Below are 18,623 nucleotides of genomic sequence, written 5' to 3'. Positions count from 1 at the left end.
ATAGAAATATAAACTATTCAAATTTAAAAACATGTAAATTAATAAAACATAATTAAACATTAAAACCTGCCAAAGTCCACTTCAAACATAATTATACATAAAACATAAATAAAAACTAAAAAAACTAGCCCAGCTCTGACGTCTGCAGGTGCGGGCGGTGCTGGTGCTGGCGGTGGCGCTGGCGGGTAGATGCAATTGCCGGTCACACAGAGTTGGAGCGCCCCCTACAGGCCATTGTGTGCCCTCCTCGCGCTGGAGAGTCTCCTCTAGTGCAGCATGGTACTCTGCCTTCGCCTTCATGTTCTTTTCACCACTGGCGGCGGCGGTGGAGGGCGGTCCTCGACCTGAATGGCGCCGCGACGACGCACATTGTGCTTCATGGTGAATCAGACGTCCCAGTTGGGACTATCTATCGCGTACGCCGGGTCGGTGCGCTGCTCGAGCGTGAGGATGACACGTCGTTTGCGGATTTTCTTTGCACGCACCCACTCCGAGTGCGGCACCGTGATGTGATGGGGGTCAAGATGCCAACTATGTGGGAGGTTGACATTCGGCCATGGTAGCGGTACTCTCAGTGGTACTGCGCCCGGTGCAGTGTCCGATGAGCCCTCCCCCCTTGGCACGACCGTGCAACGAGCTGGCGCCGTGGTTGTGCTTTCCCTTGCCAAAAAAGCCACCCATTGCGACTAGGGTCAGTGTTGGCCGGCGAGGGGCCACGCGTGACTAGACGTGGACAGGAGTGGGGAAGCCATTAGAAAAGACGCGTGGACTCCGCAGCCTTCCACTTGCTAGCATGCGGGCCCGAACGCGCGCATAACATTTATCAGGACCAGCGGCGGTGGTTGGGCAACCGACACACGGGCCTGAGACTGACACCGAGCAGACACGCGGCGCATCCGTGTAGACGCAAATCGGACATGCGTCCACACAAGCACACACCAGTCGTCTATATGAACTGATGTATGCGACAGAAAGTGAAACAGGTTGCACGAGCTGTGCTATACTGCTTATATTTACCCTGCAATTGTACAGTATGTACATCTCTTCATCTATTACACCGCATGTACAAAGATTTCATACTCGTACGCCGATGGCTATGCTACACCACCTCTGAGGTAAAACTGCACACAGGCAAAAGGAAAAGAAAAAGCGGATGATAACCGCAACGTATTACACTGAAATCTTTTGGGTCAGCTCTCACTGGTCGATGGTGAACTCAGGCAGTGCCGGTTATCAATCTCTCTTGTTGGTCCAGCTTCTTCACCTTGAGAACGCCAAGCAGGATTTGTAGTCCAAAGAACGCACAAAGACAGTATCCGATGGTTGCTGGCATCTACAATGGATAAATGGAAGTGTGTCTGAATTTAGTTTTGTGCTGGTAATTTTCTGAAAGATGAATGCAGTTTCTTTGGGAAACTTACCCGGATAGAATTGAGGTGCAGAATGGTAGCGAGGTTTACCAAACTGCCCGCAGCCACTCCCTGGGTGACACGCAGCAGCATTTCACAACAGAGGATGGTATTAGCACTCAAAAGAAAATAAAAACAGAGCACGACATCATGATCGCATATAGGGGTGTTCATGGCCGGGTTCAAACAAACCCAACCAAAACCGACAGTCAGATGAAAGTACAGTTTTTTCATTAGCCATGATCAAGGACACAAGTTCTAGTTCAAATAAATGAATCGAGCGGTTCCCACCGTGAGACCATTTTTGAACACCCTAATCACACACAGTGCATAGCATCCTAAGAGTTGAAAAACTGGCACCCACCCACTATCAGTTTTATCTTGGACAGCCCTAAATTCCCATAGCAATCATAACATAACACAATATAAAGCTTAATTAATTTATAAAACTCACATATCCAATTGTTTTCTGTACAGCAGCAACTCTTTGAAACGATCTTTCCGATTCTAATGCTCTGACACGAAGCTTGAGATCACCTTGCTCCTGTTATAAAACAACAAAAAATAGACCATTGAGTTCATTGTTGAATGGCACCAGCAAACCACGGAAAATAGACCAAAGAACATTGTAGATACCAAACGCTCAATGATCTGTGCAAGTTTTTCGACTCTGTCAGGTTGACGGAACACATTGTAGAATGCACGAGACTGCCTGTCCCACCGCTTCCTTGCATCCTGAGGTATAATGAAATGCACATGAAACAATCACTCCATGGTAAACATACTCAGGCGTTACCATTTACTCCCTCCGTTCCGAATTACTTGTCGCAGAAATGGATGTATCTAGAACTAAAAAATGTCTACATACATCCATTTCTACGACAAGTAATTCCGAACGGAGGGAGTAGATGACTCAATTTTGTACTAACTATAGTATAAAGTTAGTACAAAGTTGAGTCATCTATTTTGGAACGGAGGGAGTAGGTTAGAATTATGGACCAAAGGTTAACTTGCCTTAACAAGTACTTCAACACCAGCTTCATTAAATCTGAGCAACTCCATGGCATAACTAGTAATTTAAATAGATGCATCAAATCAGATTCAGAGAAGGCCATGTCAAAATTTTGTCAATTAAGAACATGGAATGCCACTAATGTAGAGAATACTCACGGCTTAGCAATCTCTGTAATATCAAATCTAGGATCTAAACCTTTCCCAATACCATCCAGTACTGAAAGAATGGAGAAAGCATAAGGAGCCATGAATGGAGAAAGCATAAGGAGCCATGAAGCTATGGCATCATGTTACAGCCATGATTCTCTACATGTAAAGCTGTCAGACCTGAGAATGCTCTGACCACAAATGTAAAGGTGGCAGGAAACCGAAATGGTTGATCAGCAGCAATTGCCAAAAGATCCTCTCCTGTAAAATTTTGATGCAAGTTAAAACAGAAAAGCAAAACCAGTAGAATGACATGTATGGCATGTTTCCTTCTATCATGTCCCCTGATAGATTGCAGGAATCATGAGCCATTACCGATAGCTGCAAGTCTCTGCTTCTTCTTTTCAAACTTTTCCTCCTTAGATAATTGTTTTTTAAATCCAGGTTCCACGGTTGCCATCTCTCTCTCTTTCCTTTGTGCAGCTAGACGCTCTTCAAAGCTATATAATAGATAAACAGAACACAGTGAGGCTAAGCGGCGTTGTTGATCTCATTAGGAAACTTTTCATGTAACTAAGTACAAAGGAGCATCCTTCCGGGATAAAGGGCTAGTAGATTACCTATCCAGGAAAAATTGAGCTGTTCTTCTGACGGCTGTCATATCTCCAGTAGGAACAAGGACACCCATTTGAACCATTGCTTGAAGCACCTGCATGGATACACATGATGTTCTGTCAAACTTCACAGGGTCTACATTATTGTCTGCAGGTAAACTACCAAGAAAAACTTACTTTATCAGGATCTTTTTCATAAACTCCATAAAATACTTCAAGCAGTCCTTCGCGGATATTCGGGCTAATACTGCAAGTAAAAAGAATGAAGATTAGACTAATTACATAAATGGACTTTGGAGGAAACAAAATGATCATAAGCAACCTTCCCATCATCCCAAAGTCGTAGAAGATAAGCCTCCCACCATTGGCATCATCAACAGCAATGTTCCCTGGATGCTGTAAACGGAATCAATTTAACCAGTGCACGGCTACTGCATTTAATCGGGATACTTAAAAGGAGCAAAATAGAGTACATATGATTTGATATCATGGAATTTATAATCTAAGAGATGATAATATTTGACATTATGGCTATAGCTGACATAAATAGAGCTGCACTCAGTAAAATTGCCAAGGTTGGAGATTGTTTGATGATTTGGAATGCACAGATGCTTTGCCGATGGGACTCTGGCAGAGCATGACCACATAACTACACCTAGTTTCTCTTAGTGCATAATAATTTTTGTGATTCATTTGAATGCATTATAGCGTCCCCACAAAAAAACATTATAGTGCAATAATAGAAGGTTGACTGCATTTTTGTGATTTGAGCGCAGAAGACATTGCCAAAGCACTGGAAATAAAACACTAATATAGTAGATATAGAGTAAAATGAACCTGCAAAGGTTATACCCGAATTCATCCATGTAATCAAGAGGACAAGAGAATATAATGAGAAGTAATGAACAAGACATCCATTAGCCCAGACACTGCTTTACTTTATATGTACTGTATCCATGAATTTATCAGAATTTGTAGAACATTCTTTAATTCTCAAACTGCAAAAGGGAAAGTCCAATTGAAACAACTACAGCATATTTCGCTTATGTATAGTGCAACTAACCGGGTCGGCGTGGAAAAATCCATGCGATAAAATCTGCTCAAGGTAGGACTCAACAGCATACCGGCCTAACCTGAAAAAGATTACGGTTGGCAACAAAAGATACCAATGTTAGTAGGTACTGCAAAAAAAGTCATGGCCGAGTAGTATTCAGACTTCAGAGGATACCTTTTCCGATCAAGCCCTAACTTATCTATCTGCTGTATCCTATTTATTTTGATTCCTGGGACATACTCCATTGTTAGAACCTACAAAGCATACAAAATAAACTTAAGTCTTATCTTCTGTTCTATGTTGCTTGAGAGTTTATTCACAAGTTTCTGCATGGAAGGAACCTGAGGTGTAGTATACTCCCAGTAAATTTCTGGAACCTTCACATAGTCCATATTTTTGAAGTTTTCAGCAAACTTTTCAGCATTAAATGCTTCTTTGGTATAGTCTATTTCCTAAAAAACAACCATAAGATGATTATGTAATTTGCTTTCATGCAAATATACAAGAAACACCGACAAATCAAATGGCTGATTTGAAAGAATTTATCTAATACAATCTGAGAAAAATATATTGATAGTTTGATACAAAGAACTCAAAGCAAGAAAGAGCATCATGAAATGGACTAATAATACAGAGCAAAGTCAACATCAAGATGTAAGCCTCTCAAGCCCAATCCTTGCACTATTATGGAAGTATTGACACCAAAACGCTGTTTTGTGATGCCTAGAGAACTCTACCTACGCATCAAATTATCTCAATTTACTCTCACTGAGGAAAGATGCATAAAAAATGGATACATTTGCTTCCAATAGTCTGTTATATAATAGGTGTTATTTCAAAAACCTGAGCTGTGACAAGCATGAGATAGTAACAGACCGTAGGTTGTGAGCATAAGACAGGCGCACCTGATATAATACATTTGCACATTCATCATAAATAGCAACCCAGTCTCTCTTGGCACCATCTGACTTGGGATCCACTTTCTGAAGGTATTCTGCTATTACCTAGAACATCATCAGTTGAGGGTATCAGCTGATGGTTTGAAAAGAAAGAAAAATAATAGAGAGGCACAATCTGTTAGGGAAAAAGTACACTTTTAAGAGACTTGCCCTTAAATTCTTCAGATCAATATCAAACAGCTCTTTCAGACCAGGCCTTTGCACCTTGAGTACAACTTCTTGGCCATTTAGGCATGCCCGATGAACCTGGCCTGCCAAAAAGGGATGTATTGTTACAGTGTCAAGTTGACACAAGAAAATAAAATGCTTTTGTTTTAGTCAAATTTCAAGATTACATATCTAGTCTACGAGCTTATTACCGAGGCTAGCAGCAGCTAATGGTTCAACGTCAAATCGTTCAAATATCTCATTTACAGATGCTCCCAGCTCTTCTTCAATAGTTGACACAGCTGTCTCTGAAGGGAATGGAGGGACCTGATCCTGCAAAAGAGGGTCCATGATAACATTAGTATAAAGTAAAGATATAGCACTGCTAGTTACCAAAAATCTAGGAAACGCGAGAAGTTTTTAACTGACAAGAACGACTATTTTACTTCGCTGATCTGATGACCAATTTAACTAAACTGGATACATATTTATGCATAAATTTGCAACTGGAGGACTTTGGGGAATTTGGGTCAGCAACAATCAAGCGCATATAGCTGAAGCTCGTAAGCTACTGGAGGAGATCGTGATTAGCCGGCACCAACAGAAACGAGAGACGGTAAGATTTCAAGGACTGAGAGCAGTTAGCTGATGGTGGAAGTGTTCTAATAGGCCTTAAATACTTGTGTTTTATCAAACCACCAAAAAACGAACGATGTTTCATATGCAGATAGGGTGGTTCATAGCAGGTATTATGAGATTCTGATAGACCCCCAATTTAAAATCCAAGAGATAATCTTTTGAAGTTAATCTATGTCAAGACACTTAGTACAGATTTTACCCATGGTCATTACTGAATACTTTTTTTTGCGGGAGTACTGAATACTTGTTTTAAGATTCACAGACTTTTCATTACGAGTAATGAAACAAGCCCTTATGTTTTTCTAATAGGTTACACGTTCCCTATAGCAATCTATCACAGATGCAGATTTGCTAATAAACAATAATCCAGTATTCACCGCAGATGCTTTGGATGTGTCCAGATGCGGAAGTATAGAAGTGTGCATGCAAACCTGCAATTCAGATAATTGATCCACATATTCTTTTGGAAGAATATCCACCCTGGTGGAGAATTGCTGTCCTATTTTAATAAATGTGGGGCCTAATCTCAAAATACTCTCCTTGAGCCACTTGGCAAGAACTTTCCTCCTCATTACCCTTTTCTCTTCCGTCATCCCCCCTGCAGGTAATTCATCGGCATCAAGGGATGCCTTATGCAGACAATTTTACTAAGAATATGTAGGGAACTTTAGGACACAAACGAACAGCATCCAGCAAGTCAGTGAATTGTTTAAAATGCAATACACCCTGTTTATAAGATGAAGGATTTTAAGCCGGCGTCCTTTCTCCATGTTATCATATAGTACTTCTTGTTATATGTTCAAACAGTAAGGCACCTTTTATGACATGTAACCTAAAGTAGTTGGTTTACACTTCATCTCAAAAGCCATGGAATTGCCTATTATTTTCACAAGTAGAAAAATAAGTCCAAATCTGCCTCTCAAGTATCTTGGTAACGAATATACTAACACAAATAAACATGTCAGGCTGCACGTGGTTGACAAGTAAAGCCTAAATGTGCAAAAAAAATATGACACATAAAACAATCATTTGTTATTTTATGGAATATGACCCAAAGACTTGCAAGAAACTGACTGACATTTAGTGGAGTACGAAAAGATAGAAATCCAGGTACCTAAGCTTTGTGGTATAAAACCTTTAATATAGTACCGTGTCATTTCTGTTTGCGTGATTAAGTTCTAACCTCGATAAGTGAACTTCTGGTTGTTGAGCCAAACCTTGAATATAAATGCGAAGACAGAGCCCCATATCTCCAAGGTTCTTTGAATCGTTGAATAGGTTTTAAACCGATTCCAACGACCACCAGGAACAACAGACACCTGCAAGATTTAGATTTTCAACCCAGAATGAGGAAGCATTAATAATGGCATGAGATAAACATTTCAGCTGATCCCAGATGAACAACAATATTAACACAAATCATGGAGTCAAAATGTGCATGACGGTAAGTCATGCTTCCATCCGCACAAGCTGAAAGCACTACAGGGCTGACAGAACAAACAACTGACAAGCTTGTTTACTTCTCTCCACCACGGTGCATATTCTATTACTCCTTTCTGACGATGCTATTACCCGGCCTTCCCTGAATATAACTTCATTCCAGCTAGAACAAAATATGAATGACCTACTCCTTGCATTACACATTTACACTGACGTGTCACTGAAGTCTTTAGTCAAAGTAACATCGCAGTCCTGCTTACTACAGGAGATATCGCACATCCGTCTCGGAAAACAAAAATGGCACAACCCACTGATCGCACACACTGACAGACGCATACTTAGGAATAGAAAACGCCGAGCAAACAAATATTCACCTTGGGCATGGCCTCTCCGTCGCTTCGCTTAAACCATGCGTCCTCCCTGCCTATCTCCTCCACTCTCTCCTTCCTCCTCCTCTCATCCTCACCCGGCCCACGGCCGGATACCACAGAAGTGCCAGACCCGGATGGCACGGGCTTCACGCTCGCGCCGTTCCCACTCCTACTCGCACTCCTGTTGCTGTTGCTGTTTCCGTTGCCGTTGGACCCGAGGTACGCCTCCACCGCGGCATCGTCGTACCCGAGCCTGCTCGCGCTCCCGTTGAGCCCGAACTTCCTTGCTTCCTCCTCAGTAAGCGCAGAGGAGGATTTCTCCTCGAGAACAGCAAGAACGAGGCGGTCCTTTGATCGGCGGCGGAAGCGGAGCGGTGGCGGGGGGCGGCGGAGGCGGAGGTGGTCGGGAACGGAGAGCGAAGAGGAGGCGACGAGGGAGGCGGCCGCGGCCGCGACGGACATGGCGGGGCGGAGAGCTAGGGTTTGGCTGTGGGGGTCGAGGGGGTGGAAGCGAGGGGAGGCGGCGGAGGAGGGAGTGGTGTGGAGGAGGGGAGGGAGCAAGGCGCGGGAAGGGCCAGAGGAGAGAGGTGGTGGGAGGGGAGCCACATGGTTGGCACGGAGGATGAGGCGATCTCACGTGTGGAGAGGTGATTGGGGCGACGGTGAGTGATGGGGCCCAGTTGGTGGGGTAGGATCACGTGGAAAGTTTCTTTCTTTCTTTTCTTATCTCGCGTCCGTCCAATTTTAAGCCCTACCTAGCGAACGCTGTTGTAGCCGTTTGATTGTGTTGCAGGGATCTTGGCGCACGCGCAATTGGATTGTTCGTTGCGGTGCATATCGGAGCCAATGACTTGTCCCTTTTCCCCTCACCCTCCACGGAACACCCTGAATTCCCCGCGCGCGTCCAACCCTTCTCAGCCGAATCTTCGGCGATCCCCGGCGAGGTTTTTGCGGCGACAGCCGGCGAACTGTCACGACTCTCGGCAAGGGATGCATGTTGGTCACCGTGTAGTCATGCGGTGGAACGATGCCTGCCCTGGCGCGTGCTGCAGCAGGTTGACGGAACACTGGATATCAGGGTATACGCAAAAAACCATACATCGGCGCCTCCTTGGAAATATACAGCATTGAGAAAAGATAACTATGGTAAAAAATGTATCTTGGTAAAAAATACTTATGCAGCAACTACAGAGCAACGGGTCGCACGCTGTGAAATATGTCACAGAAGGTCCCCAGAGAGACTCATGATGCCAGCCATGACACACTCGGGGGCTGAGGCGTCAAGCAGACGGGGCACACGTCCCGGAGAGGACAACCTTGTAGAGTACTCCATCGACCAGGCATTAAATACTCGGTCGGCCTACCCCCTAGCCCGGTGCAGGGCTACGGGTAGGGGTCATCATCACGACAACCACGGAGGGACGGATGACAAGACCGGACGCTGGTGCGGTGTAAAGCGGGAGAAGGGCGGTGCGGCGCATCACGTCGATGGAAATACTCGAGCACCTCACACGCAACAGTGTCAGCTCATCTACTACAATGTAACAGAGGTAAGTGGTACACCTCGCCGACAATTATTCGTATACTTTCACATGTATTTTGTAGACCAAATGTGGTATCCCCCACGCCTATATAAGGGGGGGGCATGGTCGAACGAGGGGACAACACTTAGCTACCACCACACCACCAGCAACTACAAGGCAAGGATAAGATAGGCAGAGAGGAGGAAGAGCATATTTAGGAGTGTTCAAGCACTCTAACTAGTACCCCGACCACCACTGGTCTCAGCCCGACCACCACATTTGTAACACAAAGCACCTGTATCCCCCAGTTTATATCAATACCAACATGACGTAGGGTTTTACGCTAAGATGGCAGCGTGAACTTGTATAAAATCCCCATGTGTCCTAGTTTGCCTTTGCCCATGGATTGACAAGGCGTTTAGCCCCTGGCCGAACTCACAAATACATGGTATCCTGATCTCCTGCGTCCTGGGTACACACTCCGACATCTTGCACGCCAGGTAGGGGGCTAAAGTGCTCTTGTTACTTCGACCCATGGTTATGGCAGGCAAGTGTCATATCTCCGGTTAGCCCTAGATTCGGGGGAAGGAGAACGCACGAAGAGGGAAGGGTTCGAGTGTGGTTACCGCAAAGGAAAAGTGTTGGGAAACGTAGTAGAAAACAAAAAAAATCGCCCTACGGACACCTAGGAACAATATGAAGATGCATATCGGGTTTAGGTCAACGATCGTTACCGACTCCGGAGTGTAGCGGAAGTAGATGAGTCGGTGTAGACCGTACTTGGAGTCCCTCAAACGTTGATGACAATCTCATGAACCGCCCTCGAACGGAGACTAAAAGCATGGTCTCTCTACCTGGTTGCAAGCATACGGTCTTCACGATTCGGCAGCGCTTCGCCGTCCAAAGCTAATCGTCGTCGAAGAATTAGAGGGAGGAAATTAGAACCACACGGGCCTTCTAATTATGAGGATTAGAGGTGGATATGGCTAGCTCTAATTAGTCAACTAAGACCAACTAGAACTAGAATTAGATCAACTAGAGGAGGCTCCAAAACTTGTGTAACATAGGGTGGAAATCCTCTAGTATATATAGATTTAGGGGAGAGGAGGGGGCAGCCACCAAGGGGGGAGGAGTCCACCTTAGTGCGCCAACCTAGGGGAGGAGTTGGACTCCCACCCCTAGTAGGATTCGTCCTCCCATAGTGGGAAAGGGGGGCTCCCTATTGGACCCTTGTGGCCTAATTCCTTCTCCACCTCCTGGCCTTGTTAGGCCAATTGATATTAAATTAAATCTAAATTCATTCTAAACATTTTCAGAGCATTATATATATATATATATAATTTAACATCCCTGGAAACATTTCCACCTACATATAATTAACGGGTAATACCCGATATTCACTGAAACCCTTCTGGTGACCCCAGACGCTTTCGGAACCTCTCGAAACTATTCCGGGTATTAATGAAACAATTACACAAATATATTCTCATTACTCCCGTACCACTAACACTCAGCAAATCATGATTACCTTAAGCTTGTGACCCCGTAGGTTAGGTAAACCATAGACATGAACAAAACCTCTTCGTTCAATGACCGATAGCGGAACCGTGGACACCCACATCGGTCCCTATGATTACACGAATGGTATTCGAGTGAACCTTTGGTTATCATGTGATGTTCCCTTTGCTTCGCGATACTTTACAAAACTCGGTGTGCGTCGGTATCCTCCTGAATCATCACCATGCTCACTATACCATTGCTCCCGTTACCGGTTTTATTCTTCTTTCTCGTTAACGTGTCCCGGCATCCCTATGACGTAGTCACCTGTGTCTGGCCAGACGATGATGGATGTCGTCACACCGAGAGGGCCCTAAGAATATCTCTTCATCGTTGGAGGAGAAAATCCCACTCTTGAGCTATCCGGTCACTTGTCAAACTTTTTTGTGAACCTGAAAGTTATCGTTATGACCACCTTGTCACAGATGACGTTCGAGCAACCCCAAAGCCCACCGTCTGGTAGGAAGTTACCGAGACACTCTCATGGTCTGAGTAACTAAAAACATGCTAACACTTCGTGTTATAATAGATGATTTCAGGATATAATCACAAAGTATAACATACAAGTATTGGGTCGATTCAATATGATCGTTCTTCCAACGTCATACCCTCAATGTTGTTTTAGGACTATCACTGCACTTAACGATATCCTAAGATCCGGAAAACGTGATCACCAACAACACTTGAGCCAGCCTTAGAGGCGAGACCGGGAACCTATTGTTTAACCATTTATCATTTCACACGTGCATATGAGTTTTCCACTGAATCGCATATTCCAGGATCATAGCAGTTATAGCATGAAATATAAACTCTTAATTATGAATAATGAAATATAATAACACGTATTATTGCCTCTAGGGCATATATATCCAACACTCTCCCACTTGCATTAGAGTCAATAATCTAGCTGCATAGTCTTGAAACACATATGGCTTATCTGGTGTTGCTCATGCTTTGCTTGTGGTAGAGCCTTTGTCATTAGTTTTGACATATTCAAAACACTGTAATATTTGTGTTAGTATTGTCTAATTTTAAGGATCTCAATCCATCTTGCTTTGATCTTTAACATTTTATTCAAAATAAAATATTATTGAACTCATTGCACTTTGAATCACACCGACTATATCAAGACTTTTCTTGATTATATTCACATCATACTTTGGATCCACCCATTTATATCAAGCCTCTTCTTGATTAGCCATATTCATAATATAATGCTTATGGGTTTCTTACAACTTCTGTAATATCCAATTATATCAAGACATTTCTTGATTCGGACAATATTAAAACATCTAATGTTTTCAAAACACATATTTCTATCATTATAGAATCAACAATACTGTTCATAAAATAATTCTAAGTAATTATCATATCCCAATTATATCAATAATGAACTTTAACTGCATACTCTCAAAATAATACATTTATTCTTTTGAAATCCTTGATATCTGTTACTAACATTTAGTAAAACTCTTTGGCCCTTTTATATATCATAACTATCAAGATGAATTCATTCATATATCCATGCTTATCAATTGATTCTGATAAGCATCGAGTTATATGACATTGAGAGAAAACATTTTCTGTGTTTAAACCTTTGTCAAAATATATAAACTTATTTTAGCTCAATCAGGAATTTTGGATCTAACTTTACATATTATTTTATGCCCAATATTCTGCCTTACAATTTGATGGAAAACCATGTTTCAAAACCATTTTGTTTGTGCTCTGAAGTTTTATTTCCATTCCACAATATGTCATATACATATGAGATCAGAAATACTATATAGCTCCCAGTGAGTTATATGTATACACTAAGTACTTTTATCATTTTGACAAGATCAAAATCTCAATGCCAACTCACTTGTTATAATCTCCAAAAACTCTTTTGAAGTTTGCACATTTATCCGGTGTCCCGAGGATTTTAAAACTTTTCCGGTTGTATCATTCATACATTCTTTTCCTATTTAAGAATTTTTTTCGATATCCATTCTATTTACTTCATACTCTTTGAAGTATCAACCAAGTTCTAAACTTGTTTATTATGTATGAAAAGTAACAACTAAGTTCTAAACTTAATTGTATATGTTTTCATTCCGGTGTGCATGGCTATGAGCCATTCCTTTGAGCTGGGCGCCGCCATCGCTTCCGTGTAGTGTGCTAGTTCATCTTCTTCTAAGATGAATATCTCATCGTGAGATTTCAGAAAATTCAACGATATTCCTGATTTGCATAATCATGTTAGAGTTTCTACATCCAATGTAGTAACTTACGGTTTATTTTGAAGACAAATCGGAACAACTTCTCGTTTGTTAATCCTGCTTATTATTGTTAGAGATTCAGTAATCCTTTCCAGGCTGTAATGTCCTCCCACTTATTTCTTTGACAGGAAAACCCTTTCTTGAAAAAGTGTTCATCCATGACAAACACTTTGCCTTTTGAACATTTCAATGGAAGGAATCCAAATAATGTTTTTGAGATATCTTACAATTCAACATTTATATGGTTTATAAATTCCATAACTCATATGGTTTCTATTAGCCAGATTAATATGCGGTGCTCTATTTAGTGTATATCTTGCTGTTTCAATTACCCCCTAAAATTTATATAAGCAGATTGGTAATAATACCACAATCATTCGAGTGTTTTGCTAAACTTATGACTCAGATAATTTCTTCAATATTGAAGAATCACTTTATCTTTTGTCATAATGATCCTTATCTTCATTATAAAATATTTGAACTCTTCAAATAATATATTCTGAAATTCCTTTGAACTATTCAAATATTTCAGATTTTATGTTAAGTAAATAATATTTTCCTAATCTTTAATGAAGCATAATTATCCATCGCTCCTGTGTTATTCATCGGACTTTATGCATCACTATACATTCTTTTATTTGATTTCTCATTCAAGATAATTCAATACTTCATCTATATGAAGATTATTTCCCGATATAACCAAGCAGTGCCACATTTAAGTGGAGCTCATCAGTCTTCTCAAGGCGTTTAGCATTAATGTTATAGAAATTTTCAAATCAAGATTTATGAATAAACCATCAAAATTTGAGGTAAATCCAAACACATTCTTATAAACACTTCAACAACTATTGTTCTAAACTTTATAAGAATACCCTTCGCATAATCCAAAACATAATGTCTTACACTACTCCAAAACGTAATAACTATTATTCGATCCTAAGATAAATCTTGAATATAGACTCCATTAGTCTCGAGTAGCGATCCCATCACCATCCTTGACTAGCATTACGTCTTTATTTCTTCTCAACTTGTGAGCTTTCTGTAGTCCCTGCATCGATTGCAAATGAGAGCAATCGATCAGTATCAAATACTTGTGACATACAGAAACAAGTGAAACAACATTAAGTTTGTATAACTTTTATACCTTTACCGAAAGAACCGTTCTTGTGATCTACCAAGTACTTCTTGCAGTGATGCTTCTAGTGACCCTTCTATTTGCAGTAGAAACATTCAGTCTCCTTAGTGGCTTCGCCCTTGTTCTTCTTCCGAGAGACGGTCTTACCGACACTAGTAGATATCTTCTTGGACTTGCCCTTCTTCTTGAAACTGGTAGTCTTGTTGACCATCAACACTTCTTTGTTCTTCTGCATCCCATCTTCCGCAGTTTTGAGCATAGCAAACAACTCGTTTGCACTTTTCTCCATCCCGTTCATGTTGTAATTCATGGTAAAACCATCGTAAGATGGGGGGGAGTGAAGCAAGCACAATATCTGTACTGAGTGCTGGCGGAATTCCAAATTCCAGTGAAGAAAGTCTATCAACATAGCCAACAAGCTTCACTATATGCTCACTTATTGAGGAACCCTCTTTCATCTTGCACTCAATCAGGGCCTTGGTTAATTCAAATTGTTCGGTCCTTGCCTGTTTCTTGTACAGAACTTCCAGTGACCCAGTTATAAATTGAGTGGTAGATCGTTCAAAACGCTTCTGTAGTTCATGATCCATGCAAGTTAACATGAGACACTGGACTGCCACATAGTCATCGCTATGAGCAACATAAGTAGCAACTTCTTCTGGTGGTTCATCCTTTGAGGGAGCTGTTGGGGAATGTTGCATGGGAAACAAAAAATTTCCTACGCTCACCAAGATCAATCTAGGAGATGACCATCTACGAGAGGAGAGATTGCATCTACATACCCTTGTAGATCGCTAAGCGGAAGCGTTAAGAAACGCAGTTGATGTAGTTGAACGTCTTCGCGATCCAATCATGATCCATCCCACGAACTCCCGATCCAAGTGCCGAACGGACGGCACCTCCGCGTTCAACACACGTACGGCTTGATGACGCCTTCACCTCCTCGATCTAGCGAGCGATGGTGAAGTAGTAGCTCGAGTCCTCCTGTAGCACGACGGCGTGGTGGCGGAATCTCAGCAAAGGTTCGCTAAGCACTACGGAGAGGAAGAGGGATGCGAGGGAGAGGAGAAGCAGCGCCGTGGCGTGGAGATGTGTTCTCTAGGTCCGGCTGCCCTCTCTCTACCTCTCTATATATAGGGGAAGGGAGGAGGGGGTGGCGCCCCTAGGGTGGCGGCCAGGGCAGATGTGATCTCACCTAGGTGACTTGCCCCCCAAGCTGGGAGGTGGGAAGCCCTAGGGGAACGCCCCCAACCCTCCTGGTTAGGTGAGATGGGGTGAGGGGGGCGCTCAGCCCCTTAGGCCTCGTTTGGTGGCCAGTGAAAAGGAAACCTGGGCACCTAGCCCCGAGCAGGGATTTTTCCTGTGCACATGGGATCCCTCCCACCAGGGGTAGATGTCTCCCCTGCCACTGGTGCCCAAATGGCAACGAAGGGAGGGAAGGAAATCCCCAACGTGCAACACACAGATGTATCAATAATACACATCAGATCACACATAAAATTACATAAATAATTCTGGAAAAAAAACTACAAAAACCACAGGCATATACAAAAATCAGAATTCAATAAATAAATTTCCAAAAATAATACAACTGATATTTCATCACTTTATCAAGGTTAAGATATTGGTCTACATTTCACCGCGATCAAGTGATAGCCTAAATCGTTTTCGTGTGCAATACATTACACCTAATATGACCCATCATTGTTAAGATTGGTACTCAATTTTTAGGACTGCACCATTACAACTAAGGCAAAAGGTTAGCTATAGCAGAAGCATAGGAGCTAATGAGTTGTACAATACAAAAAACTCTAAATTCCCAAGTTGTCATGTTTGAGGCGGACACACTACTGAAGAAGATGAGCTGCAAGGTGATGGTCAATAGTTTTGCTCAGCTCGTTCCCCACTCCACGTCGACATCAGGTACCACAGCTCGATGTTTTAGGGGCACTTGCTGCCTTCGATAAGTTGACATTGAAGCACGTACCTACAGTTAAATTGCAATGTAATTAGTCTAAAACATAGACAAGAGTGACTTAATCAGTTCACCCATAAAGTATAAAAATGCACTACACAGAAAAGTCTGAAATGCAATACACCATACTACTGAAATAATGAAATGGATAAGAGCATGTACCATACAGTAAAATGTTTCTTCTGCAGTCAAATTAAATATTGGTCACTAGGGTGCATTGAACATGATAGTTGGCAATCAAAAATTATTTCAGATAACTAACCAAGAAAACACATGGACCAACTGGTGATTGTAAAACATAGCATATACCGTTGGCATGGTCAAGATACTAAAATGGCTAGAATAATTCACACCAAGATCATAGTTTTGCACTTCCAAAGCAGAGGAAGCATCGACAAAAAAGCAGCAAAGGCATGAGTACCTCTGAAGAGTACATGACTTCACTATGACCACTGCAAAATGATAAGAACTCAACTCTGATAAACCTAGGCAATTAATCGTGGCTACATTAGAAATGCAAGGGGATTGTTACAGAAAAAAGGATGATGAACTCAAAGATTAACTAATTTATTGTTGGTTAGGCAGAGTTTTGCAGGTAGAATTAGGTGGGGACTCAGAAATTCTGATCAATATCTAGGAGGTTACATAATTAGTGGCCTAAAATCTGTTATTCAGTGCTATTACTTGATTTTAAAAAATAAACCTCCGGCACAAGAGCTGCAAAATTAGAAAACTATGCATAAACCAATATATGTTTTTTCACCCAAGAAATATCGCTTTGCTCCATCTCTTTCAACTAATGTTGATTAGGACAAGAGAGACTACATGAAGTCAGGCTTAAAGAGAGACTCTCTATGCATAGGGTGGATAAATCAAATAGTACAAAAAATAGTTGTTCTTGGGAACATATGGAATATGTGCTCACCGCACTCCAAGATTTGTACTCCGGACCATAATAATTCCTGAGTGCAATCACGTCTTGGATCTGGAGCAACAACTATCATTGCAAGGACATGATGACAAGAAGCTATATGAGGTGGAAGAGGGGAGGAGCAAGACGAACACCGGGTCGTCGCCATGGTTGGACATGACATAGATTCCTCTCGCCGTCGAGATCCCGGTGGAAGGAAAAGCACAGCCACTTTGTCCTAGTATGCATGGGTATACAAATTCTTGCTCTTATCATAGACAGAATATAATCTCTGGAGAGTCCAATATTCTGGTTACTGATCAAAGGAATTAAAATTTATAACACACAACATGGACCATCTACTGATCTACCAAGCATTATTCATACTTGCTATAAGAACATGTCAATGTGTTTAATATGCCCATTCACAAAGGAGCAGCGACATGCATAAAGTCTGATGAGCACGAGACATAGCTATGAAAATGAAAACTGAGCCACAGGTATGATACGTGGACTCTAGGCAAGAAGTTTGAACAAGAAAATAAAACATTCTTGGATCTAGCATTGTGTAGTTCTTCTGGACAACCACTAAAACATCAGCAACCAAACATTGTGCACAGATCTAGTGCTCACCTGAGATTGACGATGGTGAAAATGATCTGAGAGGAGGCTGTGCTCACTTTCCTGGATCTGGACGTTCAAGTTCATCAAGGACGGTGAAGGCATGAATTGGAGAAATATATAGAGGTTGAAGAGGGGGAGGAGGTGGTGGCTAACCTTGACCGGAGGAGGTAGAAAACGAACAGAGAACCGTCGTCGTCGCGGTCACCAGAGGAGGCCAGAGCTTAGAGGCGGAGTAGAGATCCGGGAAGGAGGACGGTGACGGCCGCGGTCCATCACCGTTGCTGGAGGGGCGGAGCTTGGATCCTGAGCAACAGACGGAGGGGGTTGAGGGCGTCGCTTATGTCGCCGGTGGAGGAGCTCGGACGCGGAGGAGGCAGCCAGGCAGGGCACTGGATCTTGGTCGACGGCACCGTCGTTATCTCGAGCCGTGGTTTTCCTCCCCGATGTCTAGGGTCGTGGCTTTCCTCAGGGTTACCCCTCGTGTGACGCGGTCCAAACGACGCGGTCGATCTACCCGGGCCAATTCGGCCCGTGGTTCTCTGACCCGGGGAAAATGCGGGGATCCCCCTGGGATCCCTTGAAACCAAACGAGGCCTTAGTGGGCTGGTTTGCCCCTCCCTTTGCCCCATGCCCCCCCCCCCCCCCCCCCCCAACGCTTGCCGGGGCCCCCGAAACCCCTTTCGATGACGTTGGTCATCATCCGGTACCCCCAAAACAATTTCGGACTACAATACCCTTCGTACAATATATCGATCTTCACCTCAGGACCATTCCGGAGTTCCTCGTCATGTCCGGGATCTCATCCGGGACTCCGAACAACCTTCGGTAACCACCATAATGACTC

General features: G+C 42.8%; 1 protein-coding gene and 1 long non-coding RNA gene across 5 annotated transcripts; both read right to left on the bottom strand.

The window, feature by feature from the left end:
* Window positions 1–975: 975 nt before the first annotated feature.
* LOC109765687 (protein ACTIVITY OF BC1 COMPLEX KINASE 8, chloroplastic) lies at window positions 976–8,412 on the bottom strand. Of its 4 annotated transcripts, none has more exons than XM_020324470.4 (20): window positions 7,798–8,412; window positions 7,167–7,302; window positions 6,415–6,581; window positions 5,557–5,677; window positions 5,348–5,448; window positions 5,144–5,242; window positions 4,580–4,690; window positions 4,413–4,492; window positions 4,248–4,317; window positions 3,507–3,580; window positions 3,362–3,431; window positions 3,191–3,279; window positions 2,946–3,070; window positions 2,751–2,831; window positions 2,580–2,640; window positions 2,424–2,478; window positions 2,046–2,144; window positions 1,864–1,953; window positions 1,422–1,481; window positions 976–1,333 (listed from the first exon to the last, which is right to left on the bottom strand). In XM_020324470.4, the coding sequence occupies exons 1-20, from the start codon at window positions 8,254–8,256 to the stop codon at window positions 1,217–1,219; spliced, it is 2,265 nt and encodes a 754-aa protein (XP_020180059.1). In that variant the 5' UTR covers window positions 8,257–8,412; the 3' UTR covers window positions 976–1,216. The 4 variants fall into 4 exon arrangements, with proteins under 4 accessions (XP_020180059.1, XP_073357478.1, XP_020180057.1 ...); XM_073501377.1 differs by having other exon boundaries at window positions 6,415–6,612; window positions 7,201–7,302; window positions 7,798–8,409; XM_020324468.4 differs by having other exon boundaries at window positions 3,362–3,580; window positions 7,798–8,411.
* Window positions 8,413–15,816: 7,404 nt separating this feature from the next.
* On the bottom strand, window positions 15,817–18,302 carry LOC109765688 (uncharacterized). The gene is made up of 3 exons (XR_002233458.4): window positions 17,933–18,302; window positions 17,789–17,845; window positions 15,817–16,257 (listed from the first exon to the last, which is right to left on the bottom strand). It is a non-coding gene; the product is annotated as an uncharacterized lncRNA (long non-coding RNA).
* Between the last annotated feature and the right edge of the window lie 321 nt (window positions 18,303–18,623).

This window comes from Aegilops tauschii, chromosome 6 (genome assembly GCF_002575655.3).
Source record: "Aegilops tauschii subsp. strangulata cultivar AL8/78 chromosome 6, Aet v6.0, whole genome shotgun sequence".
NCBI classification, from domain to species: Eukaryota; Viridiplantae; Streptophyta; class Magnoliopsida; order Poales; family Poaceae; genus Aegilops; species Aegilops tauschii.
This window is presented reverse-complemented; position numbering and strand designations above follow the sequence as displayed.

Coding starts and splice junctions, on each gene's coding strand:
- LOC109765687 (XM_020324468.4), bottom strand. CDS start 8,256: ATGTCCGTCGCGGCCGCGGCCGCCTCCCTCGTCGCCTCCTCTTCGCTC. Junction 6,582..7,166: donor CCAGAAGTTCACTTATCGAG/GTTAGAACTTAA, acceptor AATTACCTGCAG/GGGGGATGACGGAAGAGAAA. Junction 3,071..3,190: donor GCTCAATTTTTCCTGGATAG/GTAATCTACTAG, acceptor TCTATTATATAG/CTTTGAAGAGCGTCTAGCTG.